Source organism: Haliotis rufescens, unplaced genomic scaffold (assembly GCF_023055435.1).
Source record: "Haliotis rufescens isolate VD_foot unplaced genomic scaffold, xgHalRufe1.0.p SCAF_108, whole genome shotgun sequence".
Lineage (NCBI taxonomy): Eukaryota > Metazoa > Mollusca > Gastropoda > Lepetellida > Haliotidae > Haliotis > Haliotis rufescens.
The window spans coordinates 752738-773417 of NW_025963789.1; the positions used below are offsets into that span (position 1 = coordinate 752738).

At 38.1% G+C, this 20680-nt stretch overlaps 1 protein-coding gene across 2 annotated transcripts in view; it reads right to left on the reverse strand.

Moving 5' to 3' along the window:
• The window catches only part of LOC124143382 (probable E3 ubiquitin-protein ligase HECTD2), a 75325-nt gene extending 56365 nt beyond the window's left edge, over nucleotides 1–18960 (reverse strand). For both annotated transcript variants that reach the window (XM_048392065.1, XM_048392064.1), the window contains exon 1: nucleotides 18530–18960. In XM_048392065.1, the coding sequence (XP_048248022.1) occupies nucleotides 18530–18739 (210 nt within the window). In that variant the 5' untranslated portion in view covers nucleotides 18740–18960. The remainder of the gene's footprint in view (nucleotides 1–18529) is intronic.
• Nucleotides 18961–20680: the final 1720 nt, after the last annotated feature.

Below are 20680 nucleotides of genomic sequence, written 5' to 3' on the forward strand. Positions count from 1 at the left end.
TAACCACTGGGCTACCCGACTGCCCCAGACACAAGTGAAATCTTTTCACTAATCGCCACTGAGCATTATCTTGCTTCATGCTGATTAGCTTGGTCGTACCAGTCATTCTGTTGTTTTCTTTGTGTATGAAGAGGCACCTCACCAGCCACTATGTTGTCATATCAATGCACTGTCGTAAATAATTGAGGATCATATCATCCTTTATTTATGACATAACAAATGATGCTATGTGACATTGTTCCAACAAAAGGCACACTCCAGCGCAGTGGTGACTTAGCAAAACACCATTGCAACAGGCTAATTTGCATATCATCTGACTTTTCTCTTGTTTGTAAACAAACCCTATTATTGTTTGTAAACAAACACGCTTATTCTAAAATCAGAACAAATTGGCCTAATGCAAACCTTTTGGGACCGATACTGAATTGTAAAATATTGTGTAGCATAAATATATCGACATGCTACTACACAGTGAGGTGCATGGAAATATATATTTATGGCTCAAAAAATAAAAGAATTGGTTCTCAGGCAATGGTTTTTGAAAATATAGTGCGGGCAGGGGTTGCCTTCTTTTTTTTTTTGATCGTTCAAACTAGTATGTAACCAATAAACAGTTGTGTAATCAATAAACAATCGTGTACAATCAACCTGGGGAAGGGCCTCCCTACATAAATGTATTCCTTAATGAGTAAAATACTGGAATACAGTATTTGACTACCGTTGGGCTTGGAATATTTAAGGATTTTTTAATTATTTTTTTTAAATGGAAATAAAAACGAAACATGCGGCAAACTTATGATGATGCAGGAGGTGCCTGAAAACCATGAATATTTTTTTTTTTAGCCTATACATCAAAGCGGTGCAAAGTTACAAGAACAGATAAAATGTTGCCAGTCCAGAGTTTTCTAAACTAACGAACAACCGCGTGGCCCAGTGGTAGAGTGTCCCCCCAGAGAGCGGAAGGTCCAGGGTTCGATCACCGACTGCATCCTACCAAAAGATGTTAAAAAATTGTAAGTCTTCTTACCCTGCGGCGCTTGGCATAAAGGGACGAAAACAAGGACTGGTCGTCTCGGTGTCAGTATACTGTGTCTGAGTGGGGTATTCATGTTACAATCGAAACTAGTCCGGACTAGTATAAGCAGCAACACACACTCACATGCATGCACATTGCTATCTAAGTGCAATAATCTTGGATGCGAAGTAACACCCTACCTTGACTAACAAGTATTGGTTGGTTGGTTTGTTGTTTAACGCCGCACTCAGCAATATTCCAGCTATATGACGGCGGTCTGTAAATAATCGAGTCTGGACCAGACAATCCAGTGATTGATATCATGAACATCGATCCACGCAATTGGGATATGATGACATGTATCAACCAAGTCAGCTAGCCTGACCACCCGATCCCGTTAGTCGCCTTTTACGACAAGCATAGTTGCCTTTAATGGCAAGTATGGGTTGCTGAAGACCTATTCTAACCCGGAATCTTCACGGGTCTGACTAACAAACAAAAGTAACAAAAGGGTAAACATAAGAAGAGTACTGTTTAATGTTAGTTCTCAGAAAATAACAATAAACTGGTGGATTGTCAACTTAGTAACTTTAACTCCCGGCCATCAGGCGTGCAACTTTCCAAAACTGACCGTCTCGGACTGTCGGACATGTGAGTATTTTAAATGCTGGTAATATATAGAATAACCTACTCAATTGTAAATTACAGATTGTCTTTCCCACATGAAATAATAATTAATTTACAATATCAAATAACTATGAACTGATTGTTCCTTGGAAACTATTAGTAAATATATCCTGGAGATAAGGAATAAATATGGGAATTATTAATGGTTTTATAACAGAACATTTTTCAGCAAATGTCAAAGAGACATGAGATAGGATATTGCAAGAAATTGTCAATATCCATACATTATCCAAATCCAAACCGACGTGACACTGGCTCTAAAACTACAGGGAAAAACTACAGGCAAATTATCAAAAAGGTCAAGAGCCAAGGGTTTTAAGATGCTATATTAGATATAAAAGATTGTTATGTTGTTGTTTTTTGTTGTTGTTTTTTTTTGTTTTTTTTGTTGTTGGTTTTTTTTGGGGGGGATCTGCATGAAATTAGCAGTTGTCACTCTCCTCTGCATCATGCAAAACTATCAGTCACTAAACAAAAGAGCACCATAGGGTTGAAATGATACAAGAAGGTCATGATACGATACGTGTCACGATACATAGGTCACGATACTCATATTTACGTCAAATCGCATGGAAACGTCTTGACAGTATTTCAGAGCAGGTACGAAAGGAAAAGCTTAAAAGTAGACACGTGTTCGTAGCAGTGATTTTTAGTAGAGAACTTAAAACGATAATTAAAACATGTTGCAATATTTGACTAACAAAAACGCTGGGGGATCTTTAAACCAGTAGTAAGTATTATATTTTATGAAGTGTATCGTCTTGTATCGATACAGTAAAAGACGTATTGTGTATTGTATCATTGCATGAAAACTCACGATGCACTGGTGCACCGATGTATGGTGAGGTGAGGTGGAATGGGGTTTAACGTCGCGTCCAAGATTATTGCACTTATATGGCTACGTGCATGTACGTGTGTGTGCTTGTACTAGTCCAGACTGATGCTGATTTATAGTGCTAGCCCACTGAGATACCATGCCGCAGTTTAACATGAATACCCCACTCAGACACAGTATACTGACTCCGAGCCGACCAGTCCTTGTACCATCTTTTAACGTCTTTTGGTATGACGCGGCCAGGGATCGAACCTCGGACCTTCCGCTCTCAGGGCGGACGCTCTACCACTAGACCACGGAGGCGGTCCACCGATGTATGGTATCACACCTGGATTACCAAGGTACAGAAACTCAGTCAGTGATACAGAGTTCCAGATAACTTTTTGAGCAATTGAATTTTTACTCGAAGGTTTCTATTTTCATCGAGTTATTATACTTTTTGTTGGGTAACCAATATTTTTTCACCTATTTATCACTCTATTGGGTTTTCCCCAAAATGAGTAAAGATTTTGAGATTTAAAAAAGTATGGAATTATGTTCTAGATGTATATAAAAGTTTTAAATTTTGAGCAGACTCGGAAGTAAATTAGCTCGTAATTGGGTTTCGGAAATTAGCTCCGTTTTACGCATGTTGAAAAAGCTTCATTGGGTATTTACGCATGCGTTTTCATACAAGTATGTTTTTCATTTAATGACTGTTTTTCAGTACGCAAGTTAAATGAAAGTAATTAGGTTTTGCCAGGGTATGAAATTCCCAAAAATTTCAGCCAGACCACAGGACTGGCTAGCTGAAATACTTGCCAGCCCTGACCAAAACCTGCCTGCCCACTATAATCATATGTTTCTCAGGATAAGCTAAAGGGGTTTCTTTTTGGTTACATTTTATCATTCATCTTTACATGTGAATTAATGCTTATCATCGGGAAATATTTTGAATATTTTCACATCTGGCAGCCCTAGTTGAAATCAACCAGTCTCGGACGGTTGGGCAGGCAGGTATTTCGAACACTGGTTTTGCATAGTTTTGGGGTGTATTTTACGCAAATACGCAGCTGTAGCTCTGGTGATATAACATCTGAGGGGTGAGGTTGACCAAACTAGTTCCTGCTACCTTCCAGCATGATTCCAGACCAAAGAACAGAGACAGGCCTGTGTCAAGACATTCCACAGTCACAAAATTCTAGGGAAGTCAGAATTCACCAATTTATCATAGCATCGACAATATTCTCAGACGATATGATATGTAATACCCACCTACCTGTATCCATTCATATCTTAATCCTGTATTGAATTATGTTTTAATCCAGTATCATTTCACACATGGGCCCTTTCATTCATATCTCATATATTTTGGGGTGCACATCTTGGGTATTTCCTGAATAGGGACATTGCTATTATTTTCATAATTTATAATTTCTCGCCTTTTTAATAGTGTTTATGAAACACAAAAATTCATGCAAAATTGATGCAAATTAAGTATCGCAATATGAATCATATTGTGAACAAAGTCTCGCAACATGTTTCGTATCGGGAAACAGGTGCATTGGGAAATGCCTACAAAATATTTTGATATGCTCTGATACTTATTGCCACTGCCACTGATCTGACCTTTTGTCCTGCCTTTTGCGATTGTAAAACTAAAACTGCGCGTTTCAATAAAAATGTTAAATACTAATTGAACTTGGGTGGTCACTTGTTAACACACATATAAACACAAAAACGTTCTTGACAGCTATCTACAAAATAAACATGAAGGGAAGGTTCCTGTTCCACAAAGTGATCATAGCGCTATGTTAAGTCTATGTCAAAGTAGGGGAGTTACGATCACCTTAGCACTAAGATCGCTTTGAAACAATCGTATGCCTTACTAAAATTACTTAAGAATTGACTTTCACTTTGTGTGAGTTCATTGGAGTATGAACCTTCATAGAGTGAGGGCAAAACTGTATGAACGTCGGAGCTTGGGATGATGTTCATACAATGTTTGGCCCTCTCTCTATGAAGGTTCATACTCCAATGAACTCACACAAAGTGAAAGTCAATTCTTATAATTTTTTTATTACAATTTCTTACCTTAAAGGATGTAGGCCAAGATCTAAACACAATTTTATTTAGTACGTGTGACGTCTTGTTTACACTTACAGACATTCAACAACCAGCTACATCGGGGAGTAAAATAGTTCCTCAAAAAGAGAGGTGACATGAGCATGTGGATGCACAACTTGCTCTTCAGAAACATCTTACGCAGCACATGTGTTCAAATCATATCCTCATTAGATGAGAAAGTTCTGTAAAGAACTGCCTCAGTAAGTCAGTCACAATGACAGCGCGTCGTAATACATAAACATCAAATACAAGACGTCAAAATGGCCGACACAATAACGTGACGGGAGAGATTTCCGAAGTTGTTAATGAACCTGTGGCGGTTACATGTGTTAGTCATCATTGATCAACTGGCCGATCATTAAAAGGTGAATAAAGATGCGTCAAACAGACAGTAAGGTTAATTCATAGATTGCTGGAGACACGGATCGAGTCGATACTAAGATAGTTTAGATGTGCATTTCTTCGGTTGTTCATTAGGATAGGCCGTAGCGAGGATATTTGTGAACAATCATGCAGTCACGCTCTCTGACATTTCTCAATGTATACTGAAACGCTGAGACCAAGAATTAAGGTTCCAAATGATCAGAAAGAACGCTTACAGGTATGTATGTTTTCATGCTAGGGAATTCCCAGGGGTTTCCCAGGGAATGTGGAAGTAGTCCGTCAGTGTTTACGCCATTTCAAGAACACAGTCTCGTGAAAAACGTATGAACGTCAAATTGTGTCGTTCATACACTTATGAACGTCAATTTCGCGGACATGTGACCGACCTCTCGTCCAATGGAAAAGCCGTATATCGTGTAAACTTCAAATTAAAAAATTATATAATGATAATTTTCACAAAGTGTGTTCATAAGGTAATCATTTTCCATATGTATGTCCAGCTCAGTTGTTACAAAGTACTTGAATCAACGACCTTGTGCAATAAGGTGGGGTTTAATGTCGCGTCCAAGATGATTGTACTTATATAGCGACATGCATGCATGCGTGCGTGCTTGTACTAGTCCAGACTGATGCTGATTTATAGTGCTAGCCCACTGAGATACCATGCCGCAGTTTAACATGAATACCCCACTCAGACACAGTATACTGACTCCAAGCCGACCAGTCCTTGTTTTAGCCCCTTAATGCCGAGCGCCAGACAGGGTGACAACCAGTAACATCATTTAACTTCTTTTGGTATGACCCGGCCGGGGATTAAACCCCAGACCTTCCTCTCCCCGGGAGGCACTCTACCACTATACCAAAGAGGCAGTCCCTTGTACAATAAATGATGTAACAAAGTATTTTTTGTCAGAAATGTGGGCGCTTTCAACACCATGAACTTATTTTAACCTGCCATAACAACTTCATCAATGTCACTGGCTCTGTAATAAACAGAATGTTAACCCTGTATGTTAATGGCAGGTGTAAATTACAGCTGGAATGAGTCAAAATTTACAACCCTGATACCCAAACCCTCTTACCCCACCCGACCCTACCCAGGCCTCAAGAGTTGGATACAAAATGTCTGATTGGAAATTGTTACATATGTAACATGTTCTGGTCATGCAATATTACACTAAAGTTGACTGAAGCTTTATCTTTACTCAAACATGTAAGTCAGAAGGAATGCATGCAGTCAGAAGGAATGCATGCAGTCAGAAAGGAATGCATGCAGTCAGAAAGAAAGGCAAACATTAAAAGAAATTGGTGACTTGTAGTTTAACCACTAGGGATGGCTATTGGAGGTTTAAAGTGTATAACAATATTTTGCGATGCACAAAGCCGTATCGCAATACGTATCACAATATATTGCATAATTCTAAATTTTGAATTCAGAAGCAATCTGATACATAAAGGTATGAGCTGAAGTTCAAAAATGGAACAAAACAAGATGCTGGTACAACATGATGTTTCCTCAGTCAATAAATACGCAGCCATCTTGGATCCCCCGTGTAATCTCCTGGGCAGTGAAGGCATTTGGCAAGTATATAACAATTACATAATGATAAAAATAGCTATTTGAAATCATCTGATATATCAAGCAAGAAAAAATGATATTGTGATACGTATCGTGGAAAGAATGAACCTCAATTTACCGATATACCGATAATACAGCACAACCTTAGTAACCATGGAGTTTAATTGATTTTTTTTGTCACTAAACAAAATATCACAAGACTAGCGAACCCAGGGCCAACTAGGGCCAACTAGGGCCAACACGATCTGAGTTCCAGTCCTTGTGTGAGTAGCATTAAAGCTCTTTGTGGTCATAACGCCCACATAAGATGAGTAAACAATCGTTTCTCCTCTTAGAATATGCAAAAGATATGCCGGTCACAGAATCTTTTCACATTTTGCTGTTTGTGACGCCAGTCCCAGTAACCATGGTGACCATATATACATAGACAATAAAGTATAATAAAAGCCATCATTTATGCATAAAGAAGTATAGATAGGAACATAAGACCCAGACTCAAAGAAATGTGGAATAAACAATGCGTGTCATATATTTCTCTAACTTCTAAAACACAACTGAGTATCATGAAACAAGCCTGCACACTGGTATACACGTATATATGATGGAACAGAAACATGATACAAACTACATCCTGGATTTAACAATTGAAACCTCATGCTGTGCATTCGGTTCCAAATTCAATTTAGCGCAGTTAAATACACAGGTAACCTAGCTCTACATTTAAAAAACAGTATGTTTATCTCCTAATTAACAACATATTTTTCCATAATTAAATTAAATATTTTTCAATTTGCATCTTTTAATGAATGATGAGCATTGAGAACATCTTAGATTACATGTAATATGAGCCAATTCCACGTAGTACATCAATCCCCCCCCCCCCCCCCCCCAGTTGTGTGTTGTAATTAGTTCTACAAACTGAAGTTGTATTACGACTCGGATCTCGCGAGCTCTATGACTAACAGCGTGGGATTCACTACCTTGCCATTGGAATCCTGGTTCCTGAGTTAATTTTTGAGTTTTGAAAATGAATGATTGCTGTGCGAGAATTGTGGCCGCATGGCAATGGACCAACCTCTGACTTTACTATTTAACGGGGCTGTATATTATTGAATTTTCTACCCCACGGTGAAAAATTTAAAACTGGTTTGAAAAGTGATAATTGTTGTCCAAATTTCTGTTTTGCTAATGAAAAAACCTCTAATATGTAGCTTTTTTATCGTTTTATCTTTTTTATTAGAATTATATGGTTATGTATAAAAAACGAAAATGCGAAAAATAACTTGATTTATGTTGCGAAAATCAATTTTCTGCTATGATGTCACAACATGGCGGAGAGGCAGTGTTTGAAATAGACATCAGCCCGTAGGCCGACAGAATTGTTCTCCGACTGATAGTTTTAAATTTCAGCAGGCCTGCAGTTTAATTTAGGCTGTAAACATGGTAAATAAATAATAACACTGATATTGCTTGGTGAAACAAGGTCCAGCTGCAAATTACTCCGCTCGTAAACTCTTTCAACACCGCTGGCCGGTGTAACAACCACACCATGGCCACGTAAAAATAATATATAGTTTCATGAACCTACCTGTCACATCATTCATTTATCAAATCACTTTTCACAAAGTCAGAAAATACGTATTTCATTTCCATTTAGCATATTTAATAAATAGATTTAAAATTATGAACTATTTCCTTCAATATTATTGAAAAATATAATAATCTGGGACACATGCTTCGATAACGGGTCCATATCGAACATGTCAAAGAGCAATATAAAGATGTTTCAAGCATATTGTAAATAAATTGAATAAAGTAACAAATAAAATCAACAAACATACATCTAAAAATTTCAAACTTACATCCAAGTTTTCATGCGATTTTGCGTAAGGTAAGTCAAATGACATCTCAGATTTTGTCGCCTTGATTTTCAGGCTCGGACATGATGTTTAATGCCAAAATATGAGCATGAGAAATCTTTGTCACAGGTCATCACATAGCACAATATGTCCATATTATTCGCGATTTCCTTCTTAAAATGTTCAAAATATAGACCTCTGTCTAAATCTGAAATATATCATACATGAGGTAGGTACCCATTCCTGTAATTTGGTTGGCTGCCTCAGGTCATGTACTCGATTTTGGCCAATCACGATCCTTATATTAGATTACAACAAAAGTGCATTAGAAACCAATTTCTATCCAATAAAATTGCAAATATACTCCTAGCGAGGATACTGTAATACCACTGATCTTCAGAGCTTTCCAATGAATCCAAACATCGAACGAATCTCTGCATGTGTTATTTATATAGAGCATAGAAAACAAGAGGTACCCGTTTGTCCCGCTGTTTTCTCATGTCAATGTTATCAGGAAATATGTGACGATAGATCGTACTTAAAGTTCTTTTGATCATCATTTTCAGATTACTTTAACAATGAAAATAAAAAAGAAATAAGTTAGTGGATAGCTCTATATTAAGATCTTATAATTGCCTAAAATGGCCATAAATTTTCGCTTTCTTTGGCTTATCTGGACGTCAAGAATGTATTAGCTTCATTTTTTACAAAGAAAACGGGGCATAACTCCACTATTCTTAATTGTAAGCCATTGTAACTCCGTATCCGTCGTGTCGTGGTGAGAATTTGTTGTGGCTTACGACAATACAGTGTAGCATTTGTTCGTTCATGTGTAACTGAAATGTTCCCACACAGCTATGGAGTGAGTTGGGTTTAACGCAGCTTTTAACAGTATTCCAGTTATATCATGGCGTGTCAGCTTAATGTGGGAGAAAAGCCCGAAGTGATGCAGGTCTAAGACGTTAACCACTTCGGTGAAACCCACAAGCACTGGTATGGTGCTGAAAAACCTAGAAACATAATCGGGGCGAACTGGGATTCGAACCCACAATCATAGGTTTCTGGCGTGCCCAAGGGACGCAACTTTGCACAGCGAATCGCGGCACCTTAGACGACTTGGCCACCCGTGCCCCCCACACAGCTATGGATATTGATACCCAGGGTTTCACATTGATTCGGTTTCTAGGCGATGACTGATGGTCATACAAAATGTCCTGAAGACATATTTCAAATTTAGTAATAATATAGAAGAACGTCCAGTAAAATCATCAAAATGTCCTGTGGCCAGTTCTCTTGCAAAATCACTGAAAGAAGATATTTCTCCCATTTTACGAAATTGGAACCACAAAAAATATAATAATAGACGGAGTATATAATTATATTTCCCCAAATATTCGTTCATAGTATAAATATAAAGAACATACAGTAAGGCTTTATCAGTAGAACAGCACGCACATGCACCCTAACCCAAACAGACACATGCCTCGAACCCATGAATCTCAAATGGTCGCTCACTATAAACGCACATCTTGTGCAACCTTTAGACATCAATGTTCTGTCAATCATACAATAAAATACGAACATTAAACAAATCATTTTGTCCACACTTGTGTATATTTATCAAATTTTAACACCTGTACTCATTAGCATCATAATTATACATATCCGAGGCATCACATATGGAGAGGAACTTGAGGCTCTGTATCAACGTTTTCATGTCACTAAATCAGCCTACAGTGTGTGCATCTGACTACAATTTGACTTCTGTGTGTAACAAGTATGTACAAGGTTAACTGAACACAAACTGTGTCCCTTAATTACACATACAAACTGAGAATGGATGCAATAAGTTTCATGATGTACCATATTCAACGTAATAAGCGCCCAGGGTGCGCTCACAAAATTAGAAATAGGGGGCTCTTATTAGAATATTATTTTGGTGTAGAATATTATTTTGGTGAGTTAAAAGATAAATTTTGTGGTTTATGCTGACAGCCTGAAATGTTTATATACAAGAGATACATTTTTCCAGAATTTAATTGCCCATAATTAAGGGTGCATATAACACACGAATGCGTATAATACGTGAATAAATAAGTGTTGTCTACATTGATCAATCGGAAGGGGTGCTAATAGGTATTGTTCACTAGCCAATATATTAGCAAATATTGCCGTGGGCGCTTATTAGAGCAGGGCGTTTGTTACCTCGAATACGGTATATTATATTGTAGGCACACCTGAAAAATGGGTGATTCATATGTTGGATCCATGTCAGTCGTAATTATGTTGTCTTTGTCATCAGTTGCAGAACACAAAAACAAAATCTGAGCACGTTCATCAACAAAAGTTTGGGAAATAAGTGAATGCCAGAGGACACAAACCTGGGACCCCATGTTCATACTTACCGTATTTCCTCTATTAGACGCCGGGCCTCTAATAGAAGCCGGGTCAATTGTTCAGTGCAAAAAATAGAAGCCGTGCCTCTAATAGACGCCGGGTCGATCAAGTGATACAATTAATGATCCTTTTTTGGGACCTAAATTACATAATGAGGACTCAAAATATTTCCATTTTGTGACGATTCGGGACATTCGTGGTCATAGTGAAATGGGGGTATTAATAGAAGCCGGGCCTCTAATTGACGCCGGGTCAAAGGCTTGTCCGAAATGAATAGAAGCCTGGGCGTCTAATAGAGGAAATACGGTAACTCATTAAGATGGGGGTTAGAATTGGTCTTCAGCAACCCCTGCTTGTCGTAAGAGCCTACTAGCGGATCAGGTGATCAGGCTTGTTGATTAGGTTCTTAGGAATGTCATCATATCCCAATTGCATAGATCGATGCTCATGATATTAATCACTGGATTGTCTGGTCCAGACCCGATTATTTACAGATTGCCATTATATAACTGGAATATTGCTGAGTGCAGAATTAAACAATAAATAAAATAAACCCAGCTTGGACCCCAAAATTTATTACTGAGAGTCAAATGGACTCAAAAATAGATATGCCAAGGTAAATCAACAATGCGGTGTATAGTTTATACCATGAGTGAGTGAGTATGGTTTTACGCCGCTTTTAGCAATATTCCAGCAATATCAAAGCAGGGGACACCAGAAATGGGCTTCACACACTGTACCCATGTCGGGAATCGAACCCGGGTCTTCGGCGTGACAAGCGAACGCTTTAACCACTAGGCTACCCGACCGCCCCTTTTACCATGAATGTATCAGACAACAACTGACTTCATCTGTTTCTAACATGCCATTTAAATATCAGACCACCATGACTCTAAATGATGTGTTGATTGAATATTGATTTGTGTGTTGTTTTTGTATCCGAAAGAGAAACAGGTCTTAAACATTTTCCACTGTAGTGAACAAACCAAGGCTTACAGCCAAACATTTTAATATTTCATGGTTTAGAGATATGCAAACCTTAAAAACTGAGAAAAAGGAAAAGAAATAACAATTGAAATAACAAGCCAATTCCAATAAACAAACGGGTGATAAGAAACTTGGTAAATACAAACTTGAAAATTGATATAAAAATCACCAGACATGTTGATTTACCTTTTAAATCATATTTTTTGTTCTGATAGGCATTGTTTTACATCCAGGGATTTAGATTACCTTGTGTATTTTCTTGTAAGCTTAGCCGGAAATAGCAATAACCTGTACATATGTTTTCTTGGAATCTACCAGTGATTCGGTTAAAACTTACCCAGTGATATAACTTTACAGGATTTTAATGCAAGGATCAGGAAAATTTGTATCTGAAACTATTTTTTTATCAGAAATAATATCAGAATAAATAATGTATGTAGATAAATAGAGATTACTACACGAGTGTCCGTTAGATACCATTTATCTTACGAGTTGTTTCAAAACGTATCTTAAGTGAAGTGTATTGGTGTGCGTGATGTCTTTTGAATTTTATCTGACTTTGAATTGCGTGTTGATGAGGTTGGTTGGTTGGTTTGTTGTTTCACGCCGCACTCAGCAATATACCAGCTATATGACGGCGGTGTGTAAATATTCTAGTTTTGACCAGACAATCCAGTGATTGATATCATGAGCATCGATCCATGCCATTGGGATTGATGACATGCATCAACCAAGTCAGCGAGTCTGACCATCCGATCCCGTTAGTCGCCTCTTATGACAAGCATAGTCGCCTTTTACGGCAAGCATGGGTTGCTGAAGACCTATTCTACCCCGGATCTTCACGGGTATCATTACTTTGAAGAGATATAAGAAGAGATATATCCAAGAAGTTTGGCTCTTCAAGTGTAGGGTTCGTGGTAACTCGTACAGTAAATAAAAGTGACAACACCCTTTCCATATTCATAAGAAATCTCTGCAAAAAGCAGAGTCGATTATACGAGTCAGACTATATTATGAGCATGTGTTTATGAATCACTACCTATTCCAGTTATATCACAGCGTGTCAGCTTAATGTGGGAGGAAAGCCATGAAGTGATGCAGGTCTCAGACATTTACCACTTCGGTGAAACCCATGAGCACAGGTATGGTGCTGACAAACCTAGAAACATAATCGGGGCAAACCGGGATTCGAACCCACAATCATAGGTTTCTGGCATGCCTAAGGGGCGCAACTCTGCACAGCAAATCGTGGCGCCTTAGATGACTGGGCCACCCGTGCCCCCCATCATCACCATACATTATGTATCCTTGCATTAGCAAATCTTACCACTGGTACCAAGCAACATACAGATACCTCCCAGAAGCCTTCCAGACACCCTCCAGTCCATTCTCCAACCTCCTAGTTTCTTGGTAATTTTCAGATTTTATTTTCTGTGTTTCACACTTAATTGAACAAAATTAACTACCAATGTGTTACCAATTTTTAGAAAGGTACTTTGAAGGTGTTCAGCCAAGAAGCCTTCTGAATCCAAATGGGAAGGTATCTGGAACGTTTCTGAAAGGTTTCCAGAGGGTTTCCAAAACACGGAAACCTGACATTTCATGCTAAGATGAGAGATGGCAAAAGGCCATGATTAAATAATGGCCTCTTCATATTGTGATGGGAGCTGCTTTGTTGCTGCAACGGATTCCCCGTAATTGGTCATCTAAACATCATCAATAATGTCCTCAAACTGACAACTTGATAATCAGAAAACAGGGCCATCACACTTGGCCTTTGTTAGCAGGTATCATGTGTTGAGACAGATAAAAATATTTGCTGCAATCATCTGTTCCATAGCAGGTATTCATCTTGGATCTCAAACTAATTGCCGAAGGCATCATATTGCAACATAATCAATATTCTGTTCAAATTCTGTTATTAGTTTATTTTACCGTATTCGAGATAATAAGCGCCCATGGCGATAATTGCTAACATATTAGCTAGTGAACAATCCCAATTAGCACCCCTTCCGATTGATCAATGTACACAAGACTTATTTATTCGCGTATAATACGCAATCGTGTGTTATATGCACCCTTAATTATGGGCAATTATATTCTGGAAAAATATATCTGTCGTACATAAACATTTCAGGCTGTCAGCATAAACCACGAAATTTATTTTTCAACTCTGTTTTTTCCACCAAAATAATATTCTAATAAGAGCCCCCTATTTGTAATTTTGAGAGCACCCTGGGCGCTTATTACGTTGAATACGGTATATTTAATATTATAGACTTGCAAGGGCTGTATTGGATATATTTGTTTCAATGGCTGTATGACAGACTAAACACTGCCTTCAATGCAATAATGCTAAACCATACATTAAACATGTTAAACATTCTAAATACTTTTTTACCTTATCAATAAAAGTCACATCTACAGGGCCATAATATTAGTTATAACTAACGACTTTACCTGTACAATGACTGACCTGTCATTGATTAGACTTTACCTGTTCAATGATTGATTAGACACAAGCACTAACTTACCTGTTCAATGATTGACCACACACAGGTTTGACCTTATCTGTACAATGACTGATAAGATACAGGTATGACCTTACCTTTAGTGTTCACAAACACAAGTATGGCCTTACATTTAGTGTTCACAAACACAAGTATGACCTTACCTTTAGTGTTCATAAACACAAGTATGGCCTTACATTTAGTGTTCACAAACACAAGTACGGCCTTACCTTTAGTGTTCACAAACACAAGTATGACCTTACCTTTAGTGTTCACAAACACAAGTATGGCCTTACATTTAGTGTTCACAAACACAAGTACGTCCTTACCTGTAGTGTTCACAAACACAAGTATGACCTTTCCTTTAATGTTCACAAACACAAGTATGGCCTTAACTGTAAGGTGGCCAGACACACATTTGATGACGCCTTTTGGATTATTGATAAGGTATGACCACACTTGTATAATGATTATACACATGTCTGACCATACCTACTCATTGATTGATCAGACATGTCTTACCTTAACGATATAGGGATTGATCAGACATAAGTATGGCCTTAGTTGTAAAGTGATTGATAATCAACACACAGGTAGCACCCTACCTGTATGGTGATTGATCAGGCACAGATATGACCTTACCTGTACATCGATTGATAATTAAGACACATGTATGGCTGTTTCTGTACAGCATTCAGTTGCCATACCTGTTCGATTACGTATCAGGCAATTATGACCTTACCTGTACTGTGATTGATAATTGAGACACATGTATGACCTTACCTGTACTGTGATTGACCACACACAGGTTTGACCTTATCTGTACAATGACTGATAAGATACAGGTATGACCTTACCTTTAGTGTTCACAAACACAAGTATGGCCTTACATTTAGTGTTCACAAACACAAGTATGACCTTACCTTTAGTGTTCATAAACACAAGTATGGCCTTACATTTAGTGTTCACAAACACAAGTACGGCCTTACCTTTAGTGTTCACAAACACAAGTATGACCTTACCTTTAGTGTTCACAAACACAAGTATGGCCTTACATTTAGTGTTCACAAACACAAGTACGTCCTTACCTGTAGTGTTCACAAACACAAGTATGACCTTTCCTTTAATGTTCACAAACACAAGTATGGCTTTAACTGTAAGGTGGCCAGACACACATTTGATGACGCCTTTTGGATTATTGATAAGGTATGACCACACTTGTATAATGATTATACACATGTCTGACCATACCTACTCATTGATTGATCAGACATGTCTTACCTTAACGATATAGGGATTGATCAGACATAAGTATGGCCTTAGTTGTAAAGTGATTGATAATCAACACACAGGTAGCACCCTACCTGTATGGTGATTGATCAGGCACAGATATGACCTTACCTGTACATCGATTGATAATTAAGACACATGTATGGCTGTTTCTGTACAGCATTCAGTTGCCATACCTGTTCGATTACGTATCAGGCAATTATGACCTTACCTGTACTGTGATTGATAATTGAGACACATGTATGACCTTACCTGTACTGTGATTGACCACACACAGGTTTGACCTTATCTGTACAATGACTGATAAGATACAGGTATGACCTTACCTTTAGTGTTCACAAACACAAGTATGGCCTTACATTTAGTGTTCACAAACACAAGTATGACCTTACCTTTAGTGTTCACAAACACAAGTATGGCCTTACATTTAGTGTTCACAAACACAAGTATGACCTTACCTTTAGTGTTCATAAACACAAGTATGGCCTTACATTTAGTGTTCACAAACACAAGTATGACCTTTCCCTTAATGTTCACAAACACAAGTATGGCCTTACATTTAGTGTTCACAAACACAAGTATGACCTTACCTTTAGTGTTTACAAACACATAAATGGCCTTACATTTAGTGTTCACAAACACAAGTATGGCCTTACATTTAGTATTCACAAACACAAGTATGACCTTTCCTTTAATGTTCACAAACACAAGTATGGCCTTACATTTAGTGTTCACAAACACAAGTATGACCTTACATTTAGTGTTCACAAACACAAGTATGGCCTTACCTTTAGTGTTCACAAACACAAGTATGGCCTTACATTTAGTGTTCACAAACAAAAGTACGGCCTTACCTTTAGTGTTCACAAACACAAGTATGACCTTACCTTTAGTGTTCATAAACACAAGTATGACCTTTCCTTTAATGTTCACAAACACAAGTATGGCCTTAACTGTAAGGTGGCCAGACACACATTTGATGACGCCTTTTTGGATTATTGATAAGGTATGACCATACTTGTATAATGATTATACACATGTCTGACCATACCTACTCATTGATTGATCAGACATGTCTGACCTTAACGATATAGGGATTGATCAGACATAAGTATGGCCTTAGTTGTAAAGTGATTGATAATCAACACACAGGTAGCACCCTACCTGTATGGTGATTGATCAGGCACAGATATGACCTTACCTGTACATAGATTGATAATTAAGACACATGTATGGCTGTTTCTGTACAGCATTCAGTTGCCATACCTGTTCGATCACGGATCAGGCAATTATGACCTTACCTGTACTGTGATTGATAATTGAGACACATGTATGACCTTACCTGTACTGTGATTGATAACTGAGACACAGGTATGACCGTAACTATACTGTGATTGATAACTGAGACACAGGTATGACCTTACCTGTTTTGTGATTGTTAATTGAGACACAGGTATGACCTGACTTGTATAATGATCAGACATATTCGACCATACATGTTCATTCCTTATCTGACAGGTGTGACCTTACCTGTACTGTGATTGATAATTAAAACACTGGTTTGACCTTACCTGTACAGTGATTGATAATTAAAACACAGGTATGACCTTATTCGTATAATGATCAGACATATTTGACAATACATGTTCATTCATTTATCAGACAGGTGTGACCTTACCTGTACAGTGATTGATAACTGAGACACAGGTTTGACCGTAACTATACTGTGATTGATAACTGAGACACAGGTATGACTTAACCTGTTCTGTGATTGATAATTGAGACACAGGTATGACCTTACCTGTACTGTGATTGATAATTAAAACACAGGTATGACCTTACCTGTACTGTGATTGATAATTGAGACACAGGTATGACCTTACCTGTTCTGTGATTGTTAATTGAGACACAGGTATGACCTGACTCGTATAATGATCAGACATATTTGACCATACATGTTCATTCCTTATCTGACAGGTGTGACCTTACCTGTACTGTGATTGATAATTAAAACACTGGTTTGACCTTACCTGTACAGTGATTGATAATTAAAACACAGGTATGACTTTATCTGTACTGTGATTGATAACTAAAACACAGGTATGACCTTACCTCAACAGTGATTCATAATTAAGACACAGGTTAAGTCTAACCTGTACCATGGTTGATAATTAAGACACAGGTATGACCTTACCTATACTGTGATTGATAATTAAAACACAGGTATGACATACCTTAACAGTGATTGATAATTAAGACACAGGTTAAGTCTTACCTATACTGTGATTGATAATTAAAACACAGGTATGACCTTACCTCAACAGTGTTTGATAATTAAGACACAGGTTAAGTCTTACCCGTACAGTGATTGATAATTAAAATATAGGTATGACCTTACCTATACTGTGATTGATAATTAAAACACTGGTTTGACCTTACCTTTACAGTGATTGATAATTAAAACACAGGTATGACCTTACCTGTACTGTGATTGATAATTAAAACACAGGTATGACCTTACCTGTACTGTGATTGATAATTAAAACACAGGTATGACCTTACCTCAACAGTGATTGATAATTAAGACACAGGTTAAGTCTTACCTGTACCGTGGTTGATAATTAAGACACAGGTTTGGCCTTACCTGTACAGTGATTGACAATTAAGACACAGACCTACAGAAGGTACCCGGGTATTGTCGCTTATGGGGTGGGTGGGTACCCTGGTAAATTTGGACTCGTCCCTAATAAATACAATACATAGAACATAGCTTATTCTCAAATATATTTATCACCAATCCTCATTTGTCATGATATAACACGCACTGCATGACAACATTTGAAAAAGCGTTAATGTGACAGGAGTTTCAGGTGTACATACCTGGTCCCCCTTGCCCCTCCCCCTCTTCTCTCTCGATCGGTGATATGAGGGGGGTCTCTCCGCAGACGCCCGCTCGTAGAAATTCCCACAGCGCGGACAGATCGTCCGCTTGGACCCGGGCGGTTGTAGGACGGTCTCGCTACAGGTGGGGCAGGTAATTGACACCACACCTCCACTCCCAGGTGAAGCAGCCATGGACAGACTGCACATGGGGGTTAATGTCGTTTATTCCTCATGTTTACATCCACGAATCCAGGACACGTTGGTATATGTACACAATATCACCGTTTGACAGCTTAGTCCGCCATCTTGTTTGCAGGTGCCCGTGACGTCATCACATCAATAGATAATGAAGGAATCGATGGGTATACATAATTGCCATGGCAACGTTGCACCTTCCTTTGCTTTAGTCGAACGTGTAAGTTGTCTTATAAGAATCTGTAACTGATTGAAGGTCTTGAATACTACTGAAAGTTAAATGGCGATATGATATATATATATATATATATATTCGACTTCCCATCAATAGCTCTGAAGCCAGATATGCCGTGAGATACTGCAAGACGACAGGCCGACCTTTTATATATATTATTTATCAGCTACGCCTAAAATACATTCTATACATACAGGAGGCATTGTTATAAATGATTATATTAATCAAAACAGCCTGCTGCGATTGCCCATCAAACTTCTTACAGACTGATCGATAATACTTTCCAATCAGATTATCTTTGCCTGTGTTCGATCGATGTCAATATCGATCTTGCGCTAAAACTGAAGCAGATTGTATCGATAGCCACACGACCATGAAGTCAAAACATATCAGAATCGGTTTAAGATTACAAACACACACTAAACGCGAAACCATTTCCATTGAGGGAGATTGTCATCTGGTTTATTAATTCATATACACATTTTGTGTTTATCCATCTTATAATTGCCAGAGTAAACATTACTGAATTGACAACAGTGCAGACTCTTATTTTTTAAATGGACACGTAGTCATTAACACGTTTGTATAGAGCACTACTATATGAACACCGCTTTATCAACTATTATAACGACTTTATTAAGTAGAACATATATATCAGATCCATCCTCTTTCGCATATATCAATAACTCGTTTGACCTTACCTAAGATATTTGAAATATCAAGTATCAGTATTTCGGTTTAATGAAATAAATAATGAAATACATATCATCAGTTAGATATTATATTCCGCACATCTCAAAATATGGATTTTAACTACAAGTTTAAGAGTAATCTGTGATGTCGGTGGTGTATTATTCACGGTACTCGATATTTAAGAAGCTCTTCTCAAATCGAGGCTTGAAAGTGTACAGGTAGAACCAAAAGAGTCTGATTTCACGAACGTGTGGAGAGTATTTCAGTTATATCATGGCGTGTCAGTTTCACGATGGAGGAGAGGTCGAAATCATGCATGTACAGTAAACTACGTTTATAACGAACACGCTTATAACGAACTTACCGATATAACAAACTTATTTTTTAGTCCCGGCCATTTGTTGTATATATGCTGTACATATGCTTATAACGAACTACGGTTATCACGAACTAAAATTAGTGGCCCCTGTGAGTTCGTTATAACCGTAGTTTACTGTATTAGACGATTACCACTTTGGTGAAACCGACAAACACGGGTATGGTGCTGACAAAATTAGAAATATAATCACGGCAACTGTGTGAATCGAGGCAACAATTATAGGTCCTTGGCACGTCTAAAGAATGCATCTCTACAACTTTCGGCTCCTTAGACGACTGGGGCGGTAGGGTAGCCTAGTGGTTAAAGCGTTCGCTCGTTACGCCGAAGACCCGGGGTCGATTCCAGACATGGGTACAATGTGTGAAGCCCATTTCTGGTGTCCCCCGCCGTGATATTGCTGCAATATTGCTAATAGCGCCGTAAAACCACACTCACTCACTCCCCTTAGACGACTGGGCCATCAAGCGAATACAGAGACACATGCACTTTTTGTGTCTGCGACAAGCTAACTGCAGTTCTCATAAAGGTCATGCATTAGCGGAAATATCAGAATAGAAGAATAGAAAACAACAAAAAATCAACCTTTTTTCTTATACAAGACATGCTTTGTTTGTTATTTATTTGCCAAGTCATTCGGGTCTCGCTG